At 39.7% G+C, this 24,425-nt stretch overlaps 2 protein-coding genes across 2 annotated transcripts; one reads left to right on the plus strand and one right to left on the minus strand.

Moving 5' to 3' along the window:
- The first annotated feature begins 2,974 nt into the window (after positions 1–2,974).
- Positions 2,975–10,389, plus strand: dph5 (diphthamide biosynthesis 5). Its single transcript, XM_032572859.1, has 7 exons — positions 2,975–3,227; positions 4,359–4,483; positions 4,880–4,988; positions 6,994–7,114; positions 8,599–8,638; positions 8,723–8,829; positions 9,583–10,389. The coding sequence occupies exons 1-7, from the start codon at positions 3,093–3,095 to the stop codon at positions 9,813–9,815; spliced, it is 870 nt and encodes a 289-aa protein (XP_032428750.1). The 5' UTR covers positions 2,975–3,092; the 3' UTR covers positions 9,816–10,389.
- Positions 10,390–20,962, minus strand: slc30a7 (solute carrier family 30 member 7). Its single transcript, XM_032572858.1, has 11 exons — positions 20,808–20,962; positions 20,451–20,552; positions 19,399–19,512; positions 19,212–19,299; positions 18,686–18,815; positions 18,424–18,603; positions 18,298–18,345; positions 16,433–16,568; positions 12,502–12,592; positions 12,243–12,392; positions 10,390–10,847 (listed from the first exon to the last, which is right to left on the minus strand). Exons 1-11 carry the CDS (start codon positions 20,885–20,887, stop codon positions 10,800–10,802), a joined length of 1,167 nt encoding a protein of 388 aa, XP_032428749.1. The 5' UTR covers positions 20,888–20,962; the 3' UTR covers positions 10,390–10,799.
- Between the last annotated feature and the right edge of the window lie 3,463 nt (positions 20,963–24,425).

A 24,425-nucleotide genomic window follows, 5' to 3' on the forward strand; every position in this document is an offset into this window, starting at 1 on the left:
CAATTCTGTTTACGTCCCTGAAGGAACCTGCATGCGCAGAAGAAGAACGTTGACGTCACACCGTCACGCTGTTTACAGAAGTAATAATGGCCGCCGCTGTTTATAGATCAATTTTAAAGTTTACTCAGCAATGGGAGCCGACAGTATTGTCAGAAAATCATAACTAGATGAATGAAACTCATAAAAGAAGCAAAAAATAATAGCAACAACCTTTTTGTGTAGCATTTTGTAGAGAAGCCAGTTTTATGTGGAGTCTGAACTGGGAATAATGGGATGTGATGGTTCACTGACACAGACTGCTCATCAGCTCAGGATTATAATTTTCTGTCATTGTTTACGTCCAGATTTACTGACATTCGGTCCGGACTGTAGAACTGCTCTGTTTTATCTGGAAAAAGCCCAAATATCGAACAGCATCGAGTGAAAGATGAACTTTAACTTCTTTTGACCAGAAAAGGTTGAAGAGGCCAAAGGGCCTCAGCTGCTGCCCCAGCGAGGCGACCCCAGCGAGGTGACCCCAGCGAGGCGACCCCAGCGAGGCGACCCCAGCGAGGCGACCCCAGCGAGGCGACCCCAGCGAGGCGACCCCAGCGAGGCGACCCCAGGAGGTCAGCAAACGGGAGGAGATAATCAATTAAACCAATAAGAGCTAAATCATAAATCACAGAGCTGGGATTTACTTAATTTATCAGAAATAAGATTATAAAAGAGGCTAAACCTGACGTGCAAACCTTCTAGTCAACTATAGAAATATTCCATAAAAAATCTAGAATATTCACTGTAAAAAAAACAACTAAACAACTAAACACTGGTAGCTGTGTTTGCCAGAATTAAACTGTAAAACAATGAGTGAAAATTATTTTGATTTTACGATTAAAATCCATGAACTAAAATAAAAATGAGTCTTTTTATATATTACAATGTAAAAGTGAATGTTTTACAGTGTAAAAGATTATTTCACTAAGTTTTACTGTAAAAGAAAATGTCTTAACTTCTGCAAAAACAGTTTTTCTCAAAACAAACAAAACAACCTATAAAATGAATGTACAAATATAAAACGTACAAATCACTGACACTTCACATTAAATGAAGACTTTTGATTTGTTTTATAGTTTACCGATTTGTCCTGTCACAATTTTACAGTTAATCACAGTTAAATAAATGGATAATGTTGTTGTTCTTTTCCTGCACATCGTATCTTTATACCGTTTTAGCAGACAGGAATAAGATCCCATTTTTGACCTCTTAAATCCAGACTTTCGTGGATTTCTTATGATTTTTATTTAGTAAATGTTTGCTGTTTTTTTTAAACCCACAGATATTGATGGTTTTGAATGATTCTGAACTGATTCGGTTCATCTGAGACCCAGAATCCAGATCCAATCCCCCAACGGGACCCAGAACCGAAGAGAGAAACGGTTAACAGAACCGGAGCGTCGATTCTCTGGATGACTGGAGCCAAACAAACCCTGAAAGTCTGCAACAAAAGGCCGCAATCCTCCTCCACCATCCCAGTCATTCACTGGTTCCCAGTTCGACGGGGCGGCGGGGATGTGGGCGGAGTCACGTGTTCCGGAGGCTTGTTTACCGCAACAAGGGGCGACCGAGAGAGAGAGCAGCTTTTCCCACCGACTCATTCAGAACCACTTTCACACGCCGGGCTGCCGACAACCGTTGCCATGGAAACGAAAGGATGACCAAGAGCAGCAGAGGAGAGAGAGTTCATTACATTTATACCCATGTGACCTCAAACAGGAGGATGAGTAAAAACAGTCAATAAACATTTATTCCAATTGTAGATACAGCAGAACAAATTAATTTAATTATTTTTAACATTTTCTTTTGTTTAAGTGACTTAAAACTGAAAATAGAACTGAAAATTGTTCATTTTTGTTCAATTTATCCTCAAAACAATCATCAGAGGTGATTGTAAAGTTCCCAAAAATAGCTCTCAAGTAAGAGAAGCACTACTTCAGCATAGTTTTACTCAAGTAAAAATAAAACGTAGCCATCCAAGAAAATACTCAAGTAAGAGTCAGAAAGTATTTGGTAAAATTCTACTAAAGTACTAGTAACTTATCAAAACTTAAATTATTTCATATTTAAAAATTACTCCATCAGATGGACCAAAACATAAAGTTATGTGGAGATATTGGTAATTTACAGACAAAAATGTATTAATTCATATAAATATAAAAAAATACTGAATGCTTTGTGTTTGAGTAAAAGCAGGCCGATATTTCTTCAAAGCTAAGACGAATTGAGAAACGTTGATAATAAATGGGAATCTAAAAACGTCTAATAAAGTCTCTAAAAAGTTTCCATCTCCATCCTATGCCTCCATTGAGTTTGGGGGCCAAATAAAATCATCCAGAGGGCAGCAAATGGCCCCCGGGCCACACGTTTACCACTTTCTGCACATACTTGTTAAAATAATCACAGTATTAATGAATAAGCTTTTATACACTGGAATGTATATTTCATAATATCTAAGTTTATATTCACAATTTATCATATTTTGGACTTACTTTTAGATTTTTTGTGTGTATTGATGAAAAATAATTAAATGTCATAAAATTTTAACTAGACTGGGTTTTTTGACAGTAAAAATATGTTAATTGGAAAATATATTACAATTTCAGCTTCCACCATGAAGTCTTTAGATCGGCCCTCATACATTTTATTATACATTTATGACTGACAGACTTTATGTTGCAAACCATTCAGATTTGATACACAAACAGCACCAACAATGTTTAAAAAGATGACATGCTAAACAATTTCTCTATTTATTGTCAGCCGATCTAAAGGTAAGATATAGTTCTAACAAACTTGTCAAAACTATTTTCATTCGCTCTCAATTCAGCAGTCAGGGAAGATTATTTTTAAATACTCGGTTTTGCTAATAAAGTTCGGCGCAGTGTGAGGCAGTTAGGCCGTATTGCGACTCTAGCTGTCGTGACTGTAAACATTTAACAGCATGCCGTATTGAGGGCTAGTTCGGTGAGATGAACACGTGAATGTGTCAGGACGTGAATATTTAGCTATTCTGGATCCGTGTGGTGAAAACTTTCCGAATCGGAGCCGGCGGGATGTTGTACCTGATCGGCTTGGGGCTCGGAGACGCCACCGACATCACGGTGAAGGGTCTGCGGGCGGTGAAGAGCTGCTCCCGGGTCTACCTGGAGGCCTACACCTCCATCCTGACTGTGGGGAAAGAAGCGCTGGTGAGTCCGGACTGAAACCGACCGGAACCCAGAACCGGAATGCAGCGAAAATAATACAGATCCGTGCAAACTTATTCACGTTGCAACCAGAAAGATCGGAAAGATGTTTGAGTAGGTTTAGTGTCGTGAAATAGAAAGTAAATCATGAATGCTTCTCTAATATTTTTGTTTTATATAAATATCTTAAAAGTGTGGCGGAGATTTGTATTTAGCTACAAGTGTTTCCTCTTTCAAATGTTAAATAAACTGCGATTTTAGCTCCTTTCTCTTGGATGGAGAGTCTGAAGGAAACTGTTTATATCCTGGCTCAAATTATCAATTGAATTTAAATACTGACTTTGACTAGGCCGTTCTAACAACATATCTCTGGCTGTATCTCTGGCTGCTGGAAGGTAAACTTTTACTGCAGTCAGTTTATTTGTTATGACACATATGACTAAGCCTGTCACATTGATGATTAATATTTATTAAGAGCAATTTTGTTTATAGAAACCCTTTCATTTATGTTTCAGTTGTTTGTGTCTTTTATTTCAGTTTTATTGTTTTGTAGTTTATTTAGCAGCTAGCATTGTTAGCAGTTACTTCAGTAAACAGCTAAATGTGTTAATAATTTTAGTAGGTTCCTTTCTTTGGTGCTTGTCTTGGCGTTTAGCTACTTCAGAATTGTGTTTGTAGTATTTTAGCTTCTTTATATGATACGTTAGCAGCTAACAGTTGCCTTTAATATTGTTTCTTTAACAGTTATCATTATTAGCAGTAAGAGTAGAAGATTTGTTATGTGTGTTAGCCTATTATTACCATTGTTTTTGCTGCTTTAGCTGGGTTCTAAAAATAATGCTAGCCTTAGCAGATAGCATTATTAGCAGTTATGTTAGTACTACTAACTAACTTAGTAGTGTGACTAGAAGATCTGCTCTATATGCAAACAAGTTTAGCCTCACATTACCACTGTTTTGGTAATATGTTCTGTACAACTTGTGGCTGATTTAATTGCTTTTGCTATAACTTATATTAGTGAGGTTTTAGTAATTAATCAGTATTTGTTTTATTTCAACACATTCTCATTGGGTAGTTCAGGACCATCAGCTGTCCAGACACCAGTAAAAGCCCGGTCCGTGTGTTTCCCCCCAGGAGGAGTATTACGGGAAGCAGCTGATCCTGGCGGACCGGGATCTGGTGGAGCAGGGAGCCGACGAGATCCTGAAGGACGCAGATGTGACCGACGTGGCCTTCCTGGTGGTGGGCGACCCGTTCGGGTGAGCGGCGTCACCGACTCGAGGTCCGCTGCGTCAGCACGCCGAGCCACGGCAGAACCCGACGCCGCCGCAGGGTTGATGTCACAGCTGCTCCGGCCTGTTTCTGAGCTTTTCTCCCAAAAACCACCAGATTCCTCAGAGTTAATAACAGAGCAGAGCGCAGTTTGGCTCAGAAACTCCGTTCGGTTTGAGAAATTACATGAAAAGTTTCTGATGTTTCTTTTGAAGAGATTCCCCCGGTGTGTGACCTCAGCATCTGAGCATCACTCTGTAATTCTGCTCCTCTGGGCTTTTCAGGAGAAAAACTAAACATTTTATGCTTCTGACCTTTCAAAAAAAACTCAGTAGTTTTTTTGACTGCTGAGCTGAATTTCTAAATCTTGTTTTCTCCTGCAGAGCCACGACTCACAGCGACCTCGTCCTCAGAGCGGCGAATGCTGGGATACCGTACAGGGTCATCCATAATGCCTCCATCATGAACGCAGTGGGCTGCTGCGGCCTGCAGGTGAATTTACTTCTCCCATCAACCAGCCTGCAAGTCAATACTCAGGGAACAAACCCACAATCAGGGTTTGTTTCAGGATAAGTTTCAACAAACACGACTTTTACAATAAACTTGACTGATTGATAGAACGCAGCAGAGCCGTTGTATCAATCAGGCAAGTTTATTTGTACATCACATTTCAGCAGCAAGGTTTAAGGTGCTTTACATAATAAAAACAGAAAATTACAAACATTTTTTTTGTAATTTTGTCATTTTAATCTACATTTATTGTAGATTAAAAAAGCAGAGTGTTTTTGCCAAAAAAAAATCTAATTTTGGGCTTAATTTCATACATTTTTTAGAAAAAAGAAAACTTCTGAATGTGAAAAGTCAAAAACTTGTTAGAAAAATATATGGAAATTTCTGAGTTGAAAATTTGCTGGGGAAAAAAAAACTAAAAATTTGAGCGTAAACTCAAATTTTCTACAAAAACAAAAACATTTGTTAGAAAAAAACACATTTTGGGCTTAATTTCAGACATTTTCTAGAAAATAAGTTTCAAAAGCGGAAAATTTTCAACTTGAAATTCAGAAATTTCCAAGTGTTCTAGAAATTAGTTTTATTCTAGCTACATTTTTCTAGCTTAGTGTTTTTTTTGTTAAAGTCGGCATATTTTGAAAGATTTAGCCCAGATGTTATGGAACGATGGTCAGCCCTCAAAAACAGGAGAAAACGCAGCTTTTTAAGAAAATGGTTGCTTATCGGTTAATAACTAGTCGATCGATGAGACCAATCAACTTCAGATTAACTCATCAATAACTTGCGTCACTAGCGTTGCTGCTGTTAGCTGGGGGTTTTTTATCGGCTTTTTTCTCCTTGTTATGATTTTGTTGTGATGCTGTCGGCTCCCTTTGCTCAACAAACTTTAAATTGATCCATAAACGGCGGCGGCCATTATTACTTCCACAAACAGAGCTGCTGTGTGACATCATCGTTCTTCTGCGCGTGCGGGTCACTTTGGGGTCGTAAACCGTTCTAACAGAAGTCTCATTAATTAGTAACATAAACGAACACGCAAAAAAACCATCAGATTTGAGTAAAAGGTTTGCGTTTGGCACCAGGAGCTGCTGGCTGGATGTTTCCTGCTCCTGGGCTAAAACATCCCATCTGCTCCTGATGAAACTCATTAAACTGTGTTAGCGTTTCGCCACTGAAAGCATCAAATTAATGTGACCTCATCAATAACTGAGCTGTCAAAGCGACCAATCAGAGAGCAGGACCCAGCTGTCACAGCACACACACCAACACACACTCTCCCAGATTTAACGCTGACACGGCGTCTCCACTGGGATGTAGTTAATATGCTAATGAGGGCCAGGATATGCTAATGAGGCGCTTCAGTCGGCCCCTGCTGTCAGAGGGGGGAAACCCCTCCAGGTTCTGGACAAAGGTGAAGACACGGCGCATTGGGAGGTTTAAGCCAAGGTCGTTACAGTTAGCTAAAGCTAACGAAATAACAAACACATTTTCATAAATAAAAACAGTAATTAATGGGAAAAACCTGTAACTAATTGGAACTACATCATGTGTTTATAAAACAACAACAACATACTTAAATGATCGATATAATCTCCTTCAGTTTTGTGTTTATTAATCCATTTATTGGCCTTTCAAACTGATGTTAAATTGATTTTTCTTCCACCGTTTCTCTCCAGGGGCGAAGACTCACTTTCAATCATTGAAATGTTTGTTTTTACACAGTTGTTGATTATTTATTACGCAATCGATGTAACATAATCAAAATAATTTGAAATCTTTGAATTTTGCACCTAAAAATCAAAATATAAAAAAATCAAAACTACTAAAAACTTAAATGCTATTTAACTAATAAAAACCAGGAAACACTAAAAACCAAAGAAAACTAAATGAATCAGACAAACAATAAATGAAATAAAACTAAACTATAATGATAGTTATAATAACAGAGCGGTAACAGCTGACCTCTGACCTTTCTGGGGTTTTCCAGCTGTATAACTTCGGGGAGACGGTTTCTGTGGTGTTCTGGACGGAAACGTGGAAACCCGAAAGTTTCTACGACAAAATCTGTAAAAACAGAGCAGCTGGACTGCACACACTCTGCCTGCTGGGTGAGACACACACACACACACACACACACACACACACACACACACACACACACACACACCCACACACACACACACACACACACACACACACACAGGTTAGAAAAATAACAACACAATTAGATTAGAAAAGCTAAAAATTAATGAGCCATACCAAACATAATCCTCTATTTGAGCGGCGAGTGACTCCTAACCCCCCAGGTGTCGCCATCAGTCACTTGGGGCCCCTGAGGCCCTTAAACCAACAGTCTGCATGGAGGTGGAGGGCCTGCTGGTGTCTCTCTGCTGTTAATATTCATTAGAGGAAATAAAAGAATAAGGCAATAAAGAGTGAAGACGCTCATCCATCATCTCTACAGAAAGCCGGTTGTTTTATTGCAGGGGGTTAATGGACGTCTAATGCATTATGTGGTCACATCAGGAGATAATTACTGTGCAAAAGTTTTCATCCAATTTTTATTTCTGTGCATTTTCCTTCCTGGCAGGCAGAGCTGCTTCTAATAAAGAGATATGAAAGTTCAAACTCAGCTAAACTCAGGTGATTTAAATAACTAAAATAGGGCAGACCTGGTAGTAAATACTTACTGAAGTAACTTTTTGGAAAAATGTACTTTTAGGAGTATTTCTACTATGTTGTACTCTTGAGGAACATTTCTGGACTCATCTGAGCAACTTCACTGAATCAAGAACAAACATGTTTTAACCAGAAATTCACCAGACACACACTTACAATTTTTGTTAAATTTTCAATATTAAATATGTGAAACTTTATTTGGATAAAATTTTCTTTTGCCTGATTTTGCTACTTTGTCATTACGTTATTTATATGAATCAAAAACATTAAAATTTCCACTTTGCATTTTGATTCGTCTGATGTAATTTATAAATACGAAATGATTGATAATTTGATCAGTTACTCAACCCACCTCTAGAATAACATAAAATACATTTAGTTTAGCTAACTTAGCTCACATTAGCCTAGCTTATGTACAATATGAGAAAGTTAGCTAAGCTAACCTGTTTTAGCATACTAAGCTACCAGTTTGTATAACATTAGCTAAGGTAAGAGTAGGTAAGCTAATTGAATATATGCTAAGCTAAAGTTGGTTTAGATAAGCTAGCTTAAAATGAGGTTAGCTAAAGTCTGGCTTTATCCACACAGATTTTCCAAAACAATCAATTTACTATTTTGTAAACATAATTTCTATAAATATATTCAACATGAACTTGTTCCAAAATAAAACTGTAATTATGGATGATTAATAATTATTTTAGGCATTATTTACCAAACATTTTATGACTGAAGATGAACTGACTGCAAAACAAGTTTTCAGAAAAATGCTTAAAAATGAATCTGTAAGCAATTAGATAATTTATTAAATACCAAAGTAACAACAGATGTTCAGTCATGGCTTGTTTCGACTCCAGCAGTAAAAACACAATGAAAGTTGAAGTTTCTTCTAAATGTTTCTTGTTCTGTTTGTCAGATATTAAAGTGAAAGAGCAGAGCATCGAGAACATGATGAGGTAAGAACCGGACCGGACCGAACCAGGACCAGGACCGGACCCGTTCTCCCGGTTTGAAAGCAACACTTTGATTATTGATTTCAGGGGGAAGAAGATCTACGAGCCTCCGCGCTTCATGACCGTCAGTCAGGCTGCAGATCAGCTGATTCAGATCATCGAGAGGAGGAGGAGCGAGGAAGAGGAGGAGCTGGGTGAGTCCAACATGATCTGATCAAAAACCAATCAATCATCTGTTGATTGATCCTCCAGAGGAATGATTCAGCCATTTTGTGTTTACCGATTATTTTAATTATCGATTAATCGACTGTTCAGACGATTAATCGGATATAAAAGTTGGCATTGCACAGATTCATCACTTAAGCCTTTTTAACAACATTAAAAACAAAACATGCAAATAAATAAATAAAAGAAAACCATTTTATTGTAATAACAGCATGTCTTCAGCGAACGCTTAATTTGTAGCAAATAAATCATCTGAAATCTGAATAAAAACAGAAGCTCAATCCTTTCTGCCTGACTGAAGCAGATAAATAATTTCATAGCAAAAGGTCTTTTCCCAGATTTTGAACCAAGTGAAGCTAAAACTTCACATTTATAAAGTTTTTTTTAAAATTTACATGCAAGATGTTTATTTTTGTAGTTTTGATTTCTGTTTCTGATTTCTGCTCTCAATATGTTGCTGTTTCAACAGATGTGCCTCTTTGAGTCTATTGTTCAGTTAGTGATTAATTACTAAAATAGTTACTTGTTTGAATAATAGATTAATCACGATTAATCGTTTCAGCGCGGCATTAAAGAAAAAACTGAATCTCAGTTTTATTTGGAGGTTTATTTTAACAATGAATACAGTTTCATTCTTAATCAAAATGTTGAGAAAACGCCACACACGCCTGTTTCTGATGGATCTACTTTGATGTTCTCCTTACTTTTCCGTCCCGTTCCAGGAGTGACGGAGGACACGGTGTGCGTCGGCCTGGCCCGGCTCGGCGCCGACGACCAGGCGGTCCGGGCCGGGACGCTCCGCCAGCTGGCGTCATGTGACCTGGGCGGGCCGCTCCATTCGCTGGTGGTCACCGCCCGGCTCCACCCGCTGGAGGTGGACATGCTGCGCCTGAACGCAGAACCGGACGCGCTGCAGCACCTGCGCATGGTCGACAGCTCCACCTACACATCCTAACAGCGGCCGACCCGGTGGGCCGGGAACTTTCACCTGGATGAGGTCGGAACAGAATCCGTCCTCACAGGAGCAACGAACTCGATCATCAGTGAAATGAAATAAAATCCATTAAATCAAAACAGCTTCACTGCAAAAACACAAAATCAACTATTTTGGTCCAGTTTATAGAACAAACTTCTCAGTAAACTTGAAATAAGACAAAACTAACTTACAAACTAATTTAAAACAATAATTCCTAAATGTTGATAAAAAATCCACTGGCAGATTTTACTCATATCTGTAAAATGTTTTGCTTTTAGTTAAATAATCAGTGAAACTTAAGGAAGTATTTACTTGTCTTAAATTTATTTGCAAGTCAGTTTTGTCTTTTTTCAAGTACATTAAGATGTTTGCACTTAATGTACCAACAATTATTTCAGTAATTGATTAATCACGATTAATCGTTTCAGCCCCATGTTGCACTAGAACCTGGACAAAAGTATTTGGTGAGATTTATTTTTTGCAGTGTTGGTAAACAAACTTTGATGCACCTGTAGCCATTTTGTAAATGTCAATAAAGATTAAAATCAATAAATGAGCAGAGAAGTTGATTTATTACAGTTTTAAAAAATCCCACTAACAGGTCACATGATTTGGTCACATGGTTTGGCACAGTAAAAAAAACGGAAAAAACCTGGTGACATTACACTGAGCCAATCAGCAGACGCCAGGTGTGATGCCACCAATAGTGGGAGGGGCTCAGATTGTCTCTGATGAAGGCACTTACCCAGAATCCTTTGCTACAAACAAAGAGAAGGGCAGGAGGGGCGAGGCGGACGAGTGGCCCACCAAACTCAGTACATTATTTATAAAACCAGCAACGTGGGCGGGGCGTTTGAGTTCATCAGTTCTTTGTGTCCCCCCGCCCCTCCCTTCTGCAGAGGGGTCAAAGGTCACCCAGCAGCAGATGACTGATTGGTCCCAGGATCGGAGGAGGCGGAGCTTCTACATGGCGGCCGTGTCGATCTGAACGTACAGCTGTCTGACGCCGACCTGCAGAGCAAACCAACGTTAGGAACTGGTTCCAAGTTCAGTCTGAACTGAATCGTTCATGTTCATAGTTCTTTTAATGCTAGCTTAATTCAGGTTAGTTGCTCATTTTAGAAATCAAATCTTCTAGGTTACATTTTGAAAAGTAAAGTTTGGTTTACAGAGAGTGAGCGGGGTTCTGCCGAGAGGCTGAAAGTAGCAAATATCCTAACTAGCTGGAACAGATAAAACTTCACTTTGTCACAGAGATTAGCTTAAGAGAAAACCAGAGATCTGGGGTCACAATGGACCTGAAGATGGGCAAAAATAACAAAGAACCAGCCAATATTTTAAAATATAGAAATTATAACAAATGGAGGTTTGAACCGTTTCATGAATGAAAGACTTTTCAATCCCAGTATGTTGATTATTATTCAACCAATGTTCAAACAAAACTTTGAAATTGAGTCAAAATTTGTTTTTGAGCAACCATTGCTTTTTTTATCATCTTGTTTCAGCTACAGAAAAATGCTACAGTCCTTTGCTGCGCAGTCCAACGAGCTCTAAGCTTTTCTAAATGAAAATCAGTTACAAATTTAATTTCAATGTGTATTTTTGAACAATCACTGGTTTTAATCCTGCTGTTTTTGAAATCTCCTGACTAGTTTTTATCATCTGATCACAGTAAAATATTCTACTATGGTATGCACTTATGTGATTAATTCAATCATTATATATGCTGTAATCTGAAGTAACTATCAAGATGCATCCACATTATTTACCAGTTTTAAAATTTTACCTATTAATTCTTAATACTAATAATTACTCATTTACGTTCCTTAGTTGCCGAGTGTCGCTAAAAAGCTTCAAACCCAAAACCAGAAATAACTTTAGAAATTTTGGTCACATATTTATTTTAATATATCATATGTAGAATATATTAGTAAACTTAAATATGTTTTATTGCCTAATCCAGCTCAGGGTTGAGATTATTTACTGAGTTTATCCCATGTAGTTCACACTCCAACCACTAGATGGTATCAAAATACTTCTAATATCTTTAGAGGCAGATGTGTAAACCAACATTTGGAGCATTCATACACCCCTTAGCTGTATCTTAAACAAAAATGTGCGCAGCTAATTAGCTTCCCTCGTCCAGATGCTGTTATACTTTCTGTTTGAGATGCAGAGGAGGAGGCTAGCTAACCGAGCTAACAGAGCTAACACAGAGCACGTAATGCAGCGTGCTTGGAGTTTAGCATGAAGGCTTTAACAAACATGTAGAGGTAACTTTATTAATGTCTGTTAAAAATGTGTAAATTTAAGTGAACTTGTTCAGGTTAAACGACCGTGAATGAACTGAACCAGTTTCTCCTGGTTCCTCCAGCTGCTCCAGGTGTTGGACTCGTGTCCAGATACCTGAGTGAAGATGTTGTGCGTCTGGCTGAGGATCCAGCGAGTGTCTGCGTCCGGCGCCACCAGCAGCTTTAACGTTCCGATGTAAACGTCCGTGCACAGGGTCCAGAAGTGAGGCTCCTGTAGGTTGTAGACTCCCTGCAGCTGCTGCACCTGGACGCGCCAAACCAGGAGTTAGACACGCCCGTAATCCGGATCTACAGCTGGAGTAAGAACTGAACAGGTGGGTTTTAGTGGGCGGGGCTTATCGTCAGGTACGAACCCTCTGGTAGCACTCTGGCAGGGCGTTGTCGAGCGTCGGCGGCGTTCTCTGCATCAGGATACCGATGGACTCCTTCAGCAGCGGCACCACACTGAGGGTCAGAGGTCAGGATGGGACTCAATAAGGATTTACCAATTCCATTATCAATATCACTTATCGATTCTCTGAGTTAGGAAATAAACTCTTAAATTAAAAAAAGGCACCATGTTTGTAACCATCATTATAAATGAGTTTAAATACCCGTTATCCTAACCCACAAGTTATTCGAGGATGTTGGAGATATTTCATCCTTTCTTTGTGATTAAAAACTCTCCACATGTTGAAACTGGCCTACCATCGTATTTTTTGTGAAATATAATCATATTTTGGAACCTTCTGCCGCGACGCCATTTTACAGTTTTTCTAAAGAAACCACGAACCGGGTACGTCGTCACGCAAATATGTCACATGTTGCTGGAACCGATTGTAGCAACCAGCTCATCCCGTTACCTGCAGCATCGACGCTCGAGTCACCGCCGTTACTAAGCAACATGTCAATCACAAAGTACAAACCAGTTGAATACTGTGAGGTCAACCGTTTGAGGATGCTGACGGTATTTCATCCTTTTTTGTGATTGAATCTCTGCAATATCGTCTGTGGAGTGCTTCTTCCACGACGCCATCTTGGATATTTCTAAATCAAAATGCGGAGCTTATAAAATACGTCATCACACAAATATGGTTTCACATTATTGAAACCGACAAGCGGGAAGATCAGCGATTTGAAGAATTGAACTACTGATGATTCCTGTTCTGACCAGTAAGAGGTCAGAGGTCAGAGCACATCACAGTAAAACAATACAACGGATCGAAACAGAATCTCCAGACTTTCAGCTGAAGTTCGGTCCGGCTTTCTCCACATCTGCAGGCGTTTAGCACCGCGGTGACTCCGACTTTCCAGCTGCGGAAAGCTGATCTGTGCGGTCGGGTGAAGGCCTCCGGGCTGACCACAGCTCCGCTCTGCCGAGTCCTGAAATATGCGGCTCCGCTCGCTTCCAGCCGTCAGACTGCATCACGGCGGCTCGATTTATCGCCGAAGCTTCGGAGAAACCCGACCGCTGGTCAGGAGACGCAGCACGGCTCCAGGACGGCCATTAACCGCGGGCTGAGCGTTCTTTACATTAGTGGAAACCAGCCTCCATAGCCGCCATCAGGGCTTGGATTGATTTTCCTGCTTTCAGGTCTGAGGAATGAGTCTGCAGAGCTGAAACCTGAGAGGAAACCCATCAGCATGTGTTTTCATCTGCAGAGTTTAGATTGAAGATACAGGCTGTAAACTCTTCTTCTGGTGTTTTAAAACACATCCAACCTGCAGCAGAACAAACAAAGTTTGCTCCTTCATCTTTGCTGAAGTTCTGTAGAAGCTACAATGTTGAGGTGGTTCAATGTTTCCTGGAAACCCGTTTGGGTTTCTTCTATTCGTCGCCTTCAGAGGTAGAGCTTTGGTTGTTTTTAGGGATCTAAAGAAAGATTTTTAAATAAAAAAAACCTTAATGTGGTTTAAGTCCTGCTTTCATCATCTTCAAAATTCTCGCTTTCCGAGCCGCCTTTGCTTAAAAATGTGACACATTATGATATTACAGACCCATAAATCTGTGGCCTACACAAAACACGTCTGCACAGTTCTGCTTTGAGGATGAGCTTTTTAAGGCGTCTTGTCACTTTAAATCCAAACGAGCTGCTGCTGGCCACGCCCCCATAACTCAATGTTTACACTTGCACAAGAAAATAGTTGCGCAATTATTCAACTGTACATCGTTGAAAAGCAGAGGTGGAGCCTCCTGCACAATCAGGAAGAATGCACTGCAGAGCTGAAACCTGAGAGGAAACCCATCAGCATGTGTTTTCATCTGCAGAGTTTAGATTGAAGATACAGGCTGTAAACTCTTCTTCTGGTGTTTTAAAACACATCCAACCTGCAGCAGAACAAACAAAGTTTGCTCCTTCATCTTTGCACCTTTTCGTTGAAAAGCAGAGGTGGAGCCTCCTGCACAATCAGGAAGAATGCAGCAAGAGGTTTCTGGATGGCAAGTCAACAACAAAACGTGTTTTCCAGCAGCCATTGTACAGAACATGCAGCAGTAAATGTTGAATGTGACTCAATCGGGAGGTTTTAAAAACGTCTAATTTTCCACACGAAAAAACATGAACTTATTGCCAAAAAATGTCTATTTCTTTAAAATCACTTGGATTGTTTTTAGAAGCAGTAAAAACCCAAACTGACGTACAAACACACAAAAGTGAATTTTGCATAATGGATCCTCTTTAATAGATCCAGTTATGTCAGAGCTTTGAAATCAGTCAGCTCTTGAATTTATGGGATGAATAATTTGCTTATAGCTATTAAAAAGGGAGCCACCAGGGGGCGCTAAAATGAATACAAGTTTGAATCATACATTTTTAAATTATAATTTTTTTATTATGAAATCAACCCTGTTTTTCAATCAGTATTATAAAATATAAATTACAAAAACTAATTTGACATGTTGTTCTTTCTGATTGGCTCCTCAAGCATTTCTGTCCAAAACAAAAAAAACCTCAAGAACTCGTGGCCAGCTAAAATCAGACTGTAAGGCAGTATTTATGCTAAATGAATGAAATAATTATTGATTAGTGAATAAAAGTGAGGAAACAGTTGATGTTTCCATGTTTTTAGTGTCGTTTTTAAGAGGCTCAGAAGCTCAAGATGTTGGGAAAGTTTGGGAACCTTTCGGTTAAAACGCATGTTGAGTTTGGAGGGAGTTAAAATTCAAGCTGAGGAGGAAACCTGAGTGGAAACCTGAGTTGTTTTGAGGTGAGGATGTTTGTGCTGCTGAGGTATTTTATAGATTTATTAATTATCCGTCTTCAGAGATGAATTTGATCAATATCTTTTCTTGGTTTGCGAAGTCGTTGTGCTGGACGCTAACGAAGCCCTGGAGGCCGTTAAAGAGAATCTATCGATCATTTTACACCCAGCAGGTCTTCTGATGATCAATAAGCTGGATCATTGGAGAATTTAAGGTCAATAGTCGACTGTTTTTAACATTTGGTTTTAACAGGAAGAGGCTTCAGGTTGTTCATCAGAAATCATAGAAAATCCTGCTGAGCTTCTGGTTTGATTATTGGAGTCATTAGAGGTTAAAATTAGAAGATCCACAGATTATTTAACTAACCATAAAAACATTATACATGATTCACATACATTATACATTTTTACAAGATTAAATAAACTATTCCACTGATTTTTGAGTGATTGTTTATGGATAAATGCAAAAGTATACAATGAATTTTAGACTTACTCAGAGAGATCAGGTGAAAATATGGAAAAACCATAAACTGAACAGAAGGAAGAACAACTGGACAGAATAATCTGGGACGGATCAGCGAACTGGACCAATGGATCAATGAACAAATGGATGAGCAATTGGACGAACGGACAACTGGACTAATTATGGATGGACAGTTGGATGGATGGACCTTTGGATCAACTGGACAAGTGGATGGGTGAATAATTGGACGAATGGACAATTGAACAGACTGATGGTTGGACAAAACGCTGTTTTGTGAATCTTTTCTTCACCTTAAAGCTTCTGAGTGAAACTTTATATTTTCAGATGTTTATCCTCTAGAAACTGGAGCTTCAGAAATCATGTTTTTATTCTCCAGCTGGACCAAAGTCCAGAGTGAAGGAACCCTGAGGGACGGCGGCGGTTCCTCAGGTTCCCTCCGAGTCTCCAGGAATTTCAGCTCAATGTTTAAAACAAACCAAAGCAGCAGCTTCCCCTCTGATCAGGAAGTGACCTCACTCCATTGTTCCCCTTCGCCTCATCACAACCCGACACGGCCGGACTCTGGCGGCTCAGAGAGCCGATTGGTTCCCTGCTGAGACTCCGCCCACCTGTCAGCTCACCTGACTCCGATGAGGAGGGCGATCAGCATGGAGCAGATGGGGTCGGCGATCATGAGGTCGTACTTCTGCATCAGGAGGGCGGAGATGATGACGCCGATGCTTCCCAGTGTGTCGGCGATGATGTGGAGGAGGACTCCTGCAGAGAAACCGTCATCCACTCAGGAAACGCAACCAAAACGCAGCTTTTACGCACAATTAATGATTAATTACCATTATTACAACTAGGGCTGAAATAAATAATCGGATTAATTGTGATTAATCGATTATTGAATAATTGTCAACTACTTTAGTAATCGATTAATCATTAACTGGAGAATAGAGACTCTAAAAAAGGCCAAATGTTTGAAGGAACAACATATTTAGAGCAGTAATTAGACCCAAATTGTGCAAGAAATATATAAATACATTTTGCGTTCAACAAATATATCCCACCCAGATCTCCTCTAGAGGGAGTTTAAAAGCACCTTTTGCTTTCCAATCATGAAATCTGTAAATAAAACAATAATGAACAGATCAGCTCTAAACGGTATTGATAAGTCAAGCAGAAAAGGCTGAAATTTTCTTTGTTGGACTCAAACAGGAGATGGAATATTCTAGTCTTAAATGTTTTGTTTTTATTCGCTGTTAGCAGAAAATCATTATAATTAATGATTAATGATTTTTTTAATGAAACATTAACCTTTGTCCAATTAATCTACATAATGTTTCGCTTGTTGAGTAAAGGAACTTTTCCATAAACTTCAGTTTTACTGAATGGCTCTGGACATGTTTAGCTCTGAATCTGTGCCTCTGCTTGTCGCTCTGAATTTCCCTGCTGAGGAACAACGAAGGGTTTTTCTATTCATCGATGAAAACAGGAAATCTGAGCAGCTTTTCAGTTTAAATCAACAAACCTTTCAGATAAAACTTCTTTGTTCTGCTTGTAAAGAAAATATTTTAAAATAAATTCAGGTCAAACATCGAACTGCTGCAGTTCCAACCAGCTGTGAAGGCAGCAGCTACACCAATGTGGTGTGAGAGCGCCCCCCGGTGGCAAAATCAAGCAATTTGAAATCAAATTGCCTCCTAAGTACATCAAGGTTTTTTCTCAAACTTTGGTTTGCTTGGAGGCAAGCGGAGTGAAACCGTCTCTGGTTCTGATCACAGATTTCTCCACAGACTGAAAACTAAACGATGTTTCCAGATGAAACGACGAATCAGAAAATCCTCAAAACAAAACGATTCTCTGGACTTTTCAAAACCTGCCTCCATTCATCCCGACAGCAGGAGATCGGCCAATTACGCAATTACGTTGCCACGGCAACTCCAATTGGCAAAGAAAGTAATAGTACACACCATGAGATCCAACTGCAGATTTAGATATAGATATGTCAATCTAGATATCCATGTGTCTCTCTAGACCAGAGTTTCTCATCCCGGCCCTCAGGCCCCCCGGCCCTCAGGCCCCCGGCCCCCGACCCTCAGGCCCCCAGGCCCCCGGCCCTCAGGCCCTGCATGTTTTAGGTGTTTCCCTGCTGCCACACCTGGACTGAATCTGTGGTGATTAACAGGATAAGCAGGACTTGATGCCTGCAGGAGAGGTCATGCAATCATTTGAAACAGAGACACATCTAAAACATGCACAGCAGGAGGCCTGAGGCCTGAGAAGCTCTGATCTAGACATAGAGACAGAAAGATAGAGATATGTAAATAGATCTGTGTTTAAAAACAAACATTTTAAGTCAGTTCAACTGTTTTTCCATATCAGATCGTTATCGGCCGATACTAAATCTCAGATATCGGTATTGAACCTGATGTGTGTGTGTGTAGGGGTGTGTGTGTGCCCGCCCGTGGGCGTGGGCGTGTGTGTGTGTGTGTGTCCTCACCCTGTAGGATCTGCTTGCTGGATCCTTCTCCTGGGCGCTGAAGCTCATCTGAGGAACAAAAAACAACAAGTTCAGATTCTCTGAAAACGTCTCGACTGACGGAGAGGAGACGGACGTTTGTCTCACTGTGACAGTCCTCGTGTCCTCCATGTCCATGTCCATGTCCGTGTCCCCCGTGACTGTGTCCATGATCTCCATGTTTGTCATGGCTGTGCCCGTGTCCATCATGGCTGTGTCCGTGTCCTCCATGTCCTCCGTGTCCGTGGCTCAGGGTGCCGTTGAAGAGAGAGTGGCTGTGACCGTGACCTGCGGAGCGACAGGTTTAGGATTTTAGGAAAGCGACTCGTTAGCTTGGCGGCGGGTTTGTCTCGTCTCCAGGTGGGACTACCTCCGTCCCCGTGCGAGTGTCCGTGTCCTCCGTGCTGGAAGACGAAGATCCCGACCAGGTTGACCAGCAGGCCGGCCACAGAAACAGGAAGCAGCCGCTCGTGGTGAACGTCTGGCGGCTCCAAGGCTCTCTGACACAGACAGACAAATCAGAAAACTGGAGGAAATGATTCATGATTTCAGTCCAACATGGAAACGTTTTCCTCCAACAACCAGCTGATGGCTGAACTGTCTCCACTGGGTGGCGCTGTTCTTCCTCTACTGGTTCCACATTAGATTGATTTATTTCCTGTTTTTTTGCTTTCGTAGTTTGTTTGGAGTTTTTGAGATGTTAATCAGCTGCACCAAGTTCTACAAACGGCATCTTGTTGCCACGGTTACGCATCCTAACAACAGTCTGATTGCTAAAAATTAAGAGTAAAAACTGTTTCAGCTGCTCAGCATCCAGATCCGGACCGAGCGACGCGGGTGAAACCAAAAGGTTGAAAGGTCATGTGTCCGACCTGCGATGATGTCATCACACTCACCTCCACTCCTTCTGAGAAGATGAAGAAGGCGGTGAAGATGAGGAAGAGTCCGTTGACGAAGCCGGCCAGAACCTCGGCTCTGACGTAGCTGGGAGTGAAACAACGCAGAGCGATCAGACCAGAGCAGCCGAGCTCAGAGCGGCGGAGGGAACGGGGGTGGGGCCTGAGGACAGGGGGCGGGGCTTACCCATAGGAGAAGCTGTCATTGGACCTCCACCTGGAGATGACGGAGGCTGCCAGGCCGGCCAGCAGGGCGGTGCAGTCAAAGAACATGTGGAAGGAATCTGAGATGAGACCTAAACTGGACCCGGAGGAAGAGGAGGAGATTAATTCACTCTGGCTTTTTAAGACTTTCTTGGGTTTAATTGTTTATTTTTAATCATTTTATGGTGTTTGTCTATTTGATTTGACTGTTTTTGCCATTATTTTATATTTGATCATAAATATTGAAATGTTATTTTATTTGATCATGAATATCTTGTTATCTGTATTCACCATTTATAGTTTAGGTTTATAACTTGTATATTTTGATCCTCATCCTATGTCATTTGTTCATTTATTTTATTACTTTAGTGATTTTTATGTCCATTTGTTTTTGTTTTAACTTCTTCAAGGTTCTAAAACTTTATTAATGTCTCTGGATTGTTGAAGTTGGATAAATGTTCAGCTGAATTAACTTAAACCTTTTTTTGTAAATAAATGTACCGAATTACACATTTATTTTATAACTCTGCATTTAAGCTTCACAATCTTGGTCAAACATGTAGAAACAAGTTTAATTTGTTCAGCCTGTGCAGTCAGGAGTATTTCTGTTTCCACCCACATTAGGACTTTGCTTTATTTTGTTATACTATCTATTGCTTAATGCACTGCAGGATAACTCGCCACCGATGCAGAGCTTGCTCAGTTCTGACAGGAAGTGATTGCACACATTACAGGAAATTTACAAACACATCTTAAAGTTTAACTTTTAGCTGCAAATGTGAAGTTTTATTTGTCTTGATTTAAAACGGACACGGACAAGATGGAGGGATAAACTTAGAGACGAACATTTCCTTTAAAAGCTTTAATATCTGATGACCGGAGGAGTTTCTGTTGTCATGCGCAGTTTGAGTTACTGCAGCGTCTCAGATTAAAGATGACGGACACACACACACACACACACACACCGCTAACACTTACGTGGCACATCCAGAGAACAGAAATCACACAGAGATGCTGCTCGGGCTGTTAGCCTACCTGTTACTCCAGATGCCGTAGGTTAACTCCACGAAGGCGAATGAGAGGTTGAGGCAGAGGAAGAAGAAGAGATTCCTGGAGGTTTTATCAGCTAAAATCGACCTGAAAAGCAAACAGAAACAAACATGCAGTCACAACAAATAAACCCACGAAGGAAGCAGGGACTAAAAACTCCAAACAGTCAGACACAAACACGCAAACTGCGGTAAAAAGCAGCCAGTCTACAGCCTGACAGCTGAATAAAAACAAGTTTGAAGCAGATTGAGCTGCCAGAGGAACGCGTCTGTTCAGGCTAACCGGTTAGCTTCCGGCTAACAGTCACAGCTAGCGGCTAGCTGCTAGCAGCGCTCATCTTACCTGAACCACCCGGACAGTTTGAGCAGCAGGTTGAACTTGGCCGGTTTGTACTCATCATCCTTGATAGATAAAGGCAACATTTTTACACCTGGACGCTCCACAGTCTCACTGGGAACGTAAACTGGCTGAGATGCTAACTGTCAACTTCCGGCGAGGACAGGTTTCACAATAAAAGCGCTTGAGCCTTCCCCCCTTTTTAAAGATTCTTCCCTTTTGGGGGTTTAGTGGGCCAAAGAAAGAAACATGTTGACTAAGATTAATGATCAGTCACTGCTTTTTAAAAAAAAATATTTTTGGAGAATTATTATAACTGTTTTGCCTTTATGCCTGGTATTTATTCGTTTATTTATTTCCATTGAGATGGGACATCTCAGTAAATTAGGATATCCTCAAAACGTTTCTTATTTTAATAATTGAGTTCAAAAGCGTACACTCACAAGTTCAGTACTTTAACAATTAATTAAAAGTTATTTGTTGCACTGCTAGGTTCAGCTGTTTTTATCTGCCAGGTCTACAACCACCTGACATATTAAAACAACATATTGAATGTTTGGATTCTTTCGTTCTCTACCTCCATGAAAAAACCCTGGGCCCCTGGTGAACTTCATCTAGGACCGCCCCTGTGTGTGAAACTGATCATTCTGATGATTACAACTGCTGAAACCCAAAATTAGAATATTACATAAAATCAATGAGTTTTAATACTTTGTGGCCCACACACAATAGTCCATTTTAAGATGTAACCACTATCCCAGCTTCAGTTGAAATAAATTAATCATTAAATTACGTTTTCATTTACGTCCAACAGAAATAATTCAGAAACCAAATTACCGTCTTAGCACTACTGCTTTATAGGAAGAAGATTTTTGAATATATGCAGAAAATGCATGTTAATATTTTTATGGTCATTTTAAAAATTCAAAACTCAATTGATTTATTTTTAGCTTCTTTTTTATTTTTATTTTGGGGCTTAAAAAAATTACTTCACCTTTAAGAGCAAAAAAAAAAAATTAGAACCAAACTTTTCTCATATTTTTTTTCTAATTAAAAATATTTTCCATGTTTGTCTAAAACAGACACAAAAACATGAAGGCAACTGAACCATAATTTATCACCAATTTAGAAAAAACAGTGAACTATTATTATATGTATTTATAAAGTTTCTGAGACGTTTACAGGTTTTACAGGAGACGGAAGTGCGAGCAAATCAGGAAGCTCGGATTGTCTGACATTGATTTAAAATAAATAAATCTTATTGTTTTTAAGGTTTAAATGAGATGACCAGCAGATGGCGCTCCTGTGCAGCAGACAGAAACTGAAATATGGAGCAGATTCTCATTTTATTCAGCAGATGATGGCAGCATCCTCATCTGAACTGTTGGTGCACTTATATATTTTGTTTTATTTCTTATTTTGTAAAAGTTAACAGAGTGGAGGTAAAGTCAAACATGGTTGTATTTTATTTTTTATTTTGTCTCAAGTCTTCTAACAGGTTTTCAAGCAGGATTGTTAATTTGTTTTTGTTTTTTTAAAATCTTTATCTATATTGTTACACTGCAAAAACACAAAAACTTACCAAGTTTTTTGGTTTAGTTTCTAAAGTGAATATCTTAGTTGACTTGAATTAAGATGAAACTAACACGCAATTTTTCAGCAAAACATAGGAGTTTGATTTAAGTCAATAATTCCTTAATATTGATGAAAAAGTTATAAGTGAAATAATTGGACATTTTCCCATAACATAAGTTAAAATGTTCCACTGGCAGATTGTTTCACTACCAGAACTTTTTCCTCATTTACCTAAATAAAGCTCATGTTTCTTGCTGAAAAGTTACTTGTTAGTTTTGTCTTATTGTAAATGTACTAATATATTTTTACTATGAACTGGATCAAAATTATTTAGTAAGATTTTGTTCTTGGTGAATTTGAGATAAAACATCGTCTGCTTGTTTTAAATCTAATCAGAGTTTCTGCAGCAGCTGCATTAAATTTTCCCTAAAAATGTAAAAAAAAAAAAAAATCCAGTTTTATTTAAGTTTGTGCTCAGATTACAAACCTGCTGAGTTCAGATTCACTTGTTTATATAAAAGCAGAGCCTGGACTGAAGTTGACCTCTGACCTTGGCCTGCAGGCTCTTGGTGACTCTGCTGCGCTGCTTTCTCCAGATTCAGCAGAATCATCATAATGGATGTTTCTTTTTGCTCCATCTGGTGTTTTTCCACCGCGTGGCGCTCGCTGCCCCGCCGCGTCGCTGCGACCTTTCACCCTGCGTGTGGAGGCGTTCTGCTGCGTCTCGTCGTTTTAATTCCTGCTGGTATTTCCTGTCGCACAGTGAAGATGGAGATATTTGGTTCCCTGACCTGAAGAATCTCTGCCTGCAGATTTTAATTCGGCTTTTTGTCTCTTTAGAGCTGCAGATTTCTGCAGGATGGAGCGTCTTTGACCTTTGACCTTCAGGGTCATTCAACGAGTCAGTCAGAGTTCAAGACGTTTTGCTGCAGTAGATCCGACAGGAGCGTCTGTTTGGAAAACTTAAGTAGGATTTTAAAAGGTTCTGGAGAGTTTCACAAGTTTCTCCTGTAAACATTTCATGTGACGATCAGAAACGTTTTTGTTCCTGCAGCCGTTTGGTGTCAAAGCTGCTTCTGGGAAAATATTAGCTTTGACTTTACAAAAGCTCTGGATGTTTTTGAAGTGGAAGATTTTATTTCTATTGTGAATTTGATTTAGATCAAGTTTTTCTAATTGTTCTTGAACAGATTGCACTAAAATATTTCATCCTCAAAGGAAGTTTTTAAAGTTTTTATTGCTGTGGATTTGGATGCAACATAAAAAAAATTCAAACAAGTCAATTATAAATATCTTATTTACTCCAAAGGGAAATTCAATGCGACTCATATCCAAATATTTTCACAGAGTCGTTTTGGGTGGTGATGCTGCTGAAGGATCTCCAGTAGCAGTCAGTGTTGCAATGCACCTGAAGAGGCCTCTGACTGAAGATGGTTGCTGTATTCCAGCTTGATGACCATCAGGATGCTAACAGGTTAACATCTAGATAGCAGAGACCTGGATGACATCATCAGCTGTTAGCCAGCTCGGGCTGTTGGGTCAGAAAGCCGAGCAGAACCATGAAAATTATATTATTCTTTCGCAGTTTGTTCCAGATCTGCAGGTTTTACAGTACACTGTAAAAAAAAAAAAGAGAAAAAGGTTAAACGTAGCGTAGAAGTGTTCCGTTCTTTTAACAGATTTATTTCCTGTGTTTTCTATTTTCTGTCAATGTTTTTGTGGATAAACCGGAGAAAAATATGGAAAATTTCAGTTCTAGATGAACAGAAACATGAATAAATTTAAATCGGGGTAAAAATTTGTGATTCAACCAGATTTTTACAGTTCAAATGAAGTAAATTTATAGGACATTTGCAACAGGCCCAGCTGACCAAAGTGCTTCACAACAAACCAAACATCACAGGTAGAAAATGATAAAGTAGGAAAATAAAATTAAGTCTATTAAAAACATGAGGCAATCTTAAAATCTGCAGGAAATACCAAAAACTCTCAGGTGTCTCATGTTTTTAGTTCTGCTGGTACCACACGGCGTGTTCCGGTTCTGGTCTG

Source organism: Xiphophorus hellerii, chromosome 9, assembly GCF_003331165.1.
Source record: "Xiphophorus hellerii strain 12219 chromosome 9, Xiphophorus_hellerii-4.1, whole genome shotgun sequence".
Taxonomy (NCBI): Eukaryota; Metazoa; Chordata; class Actinopteri; order Cyprinodontiformes; family Poeciliidae; genus Xiphophorus; species Xiphophorus hellerii.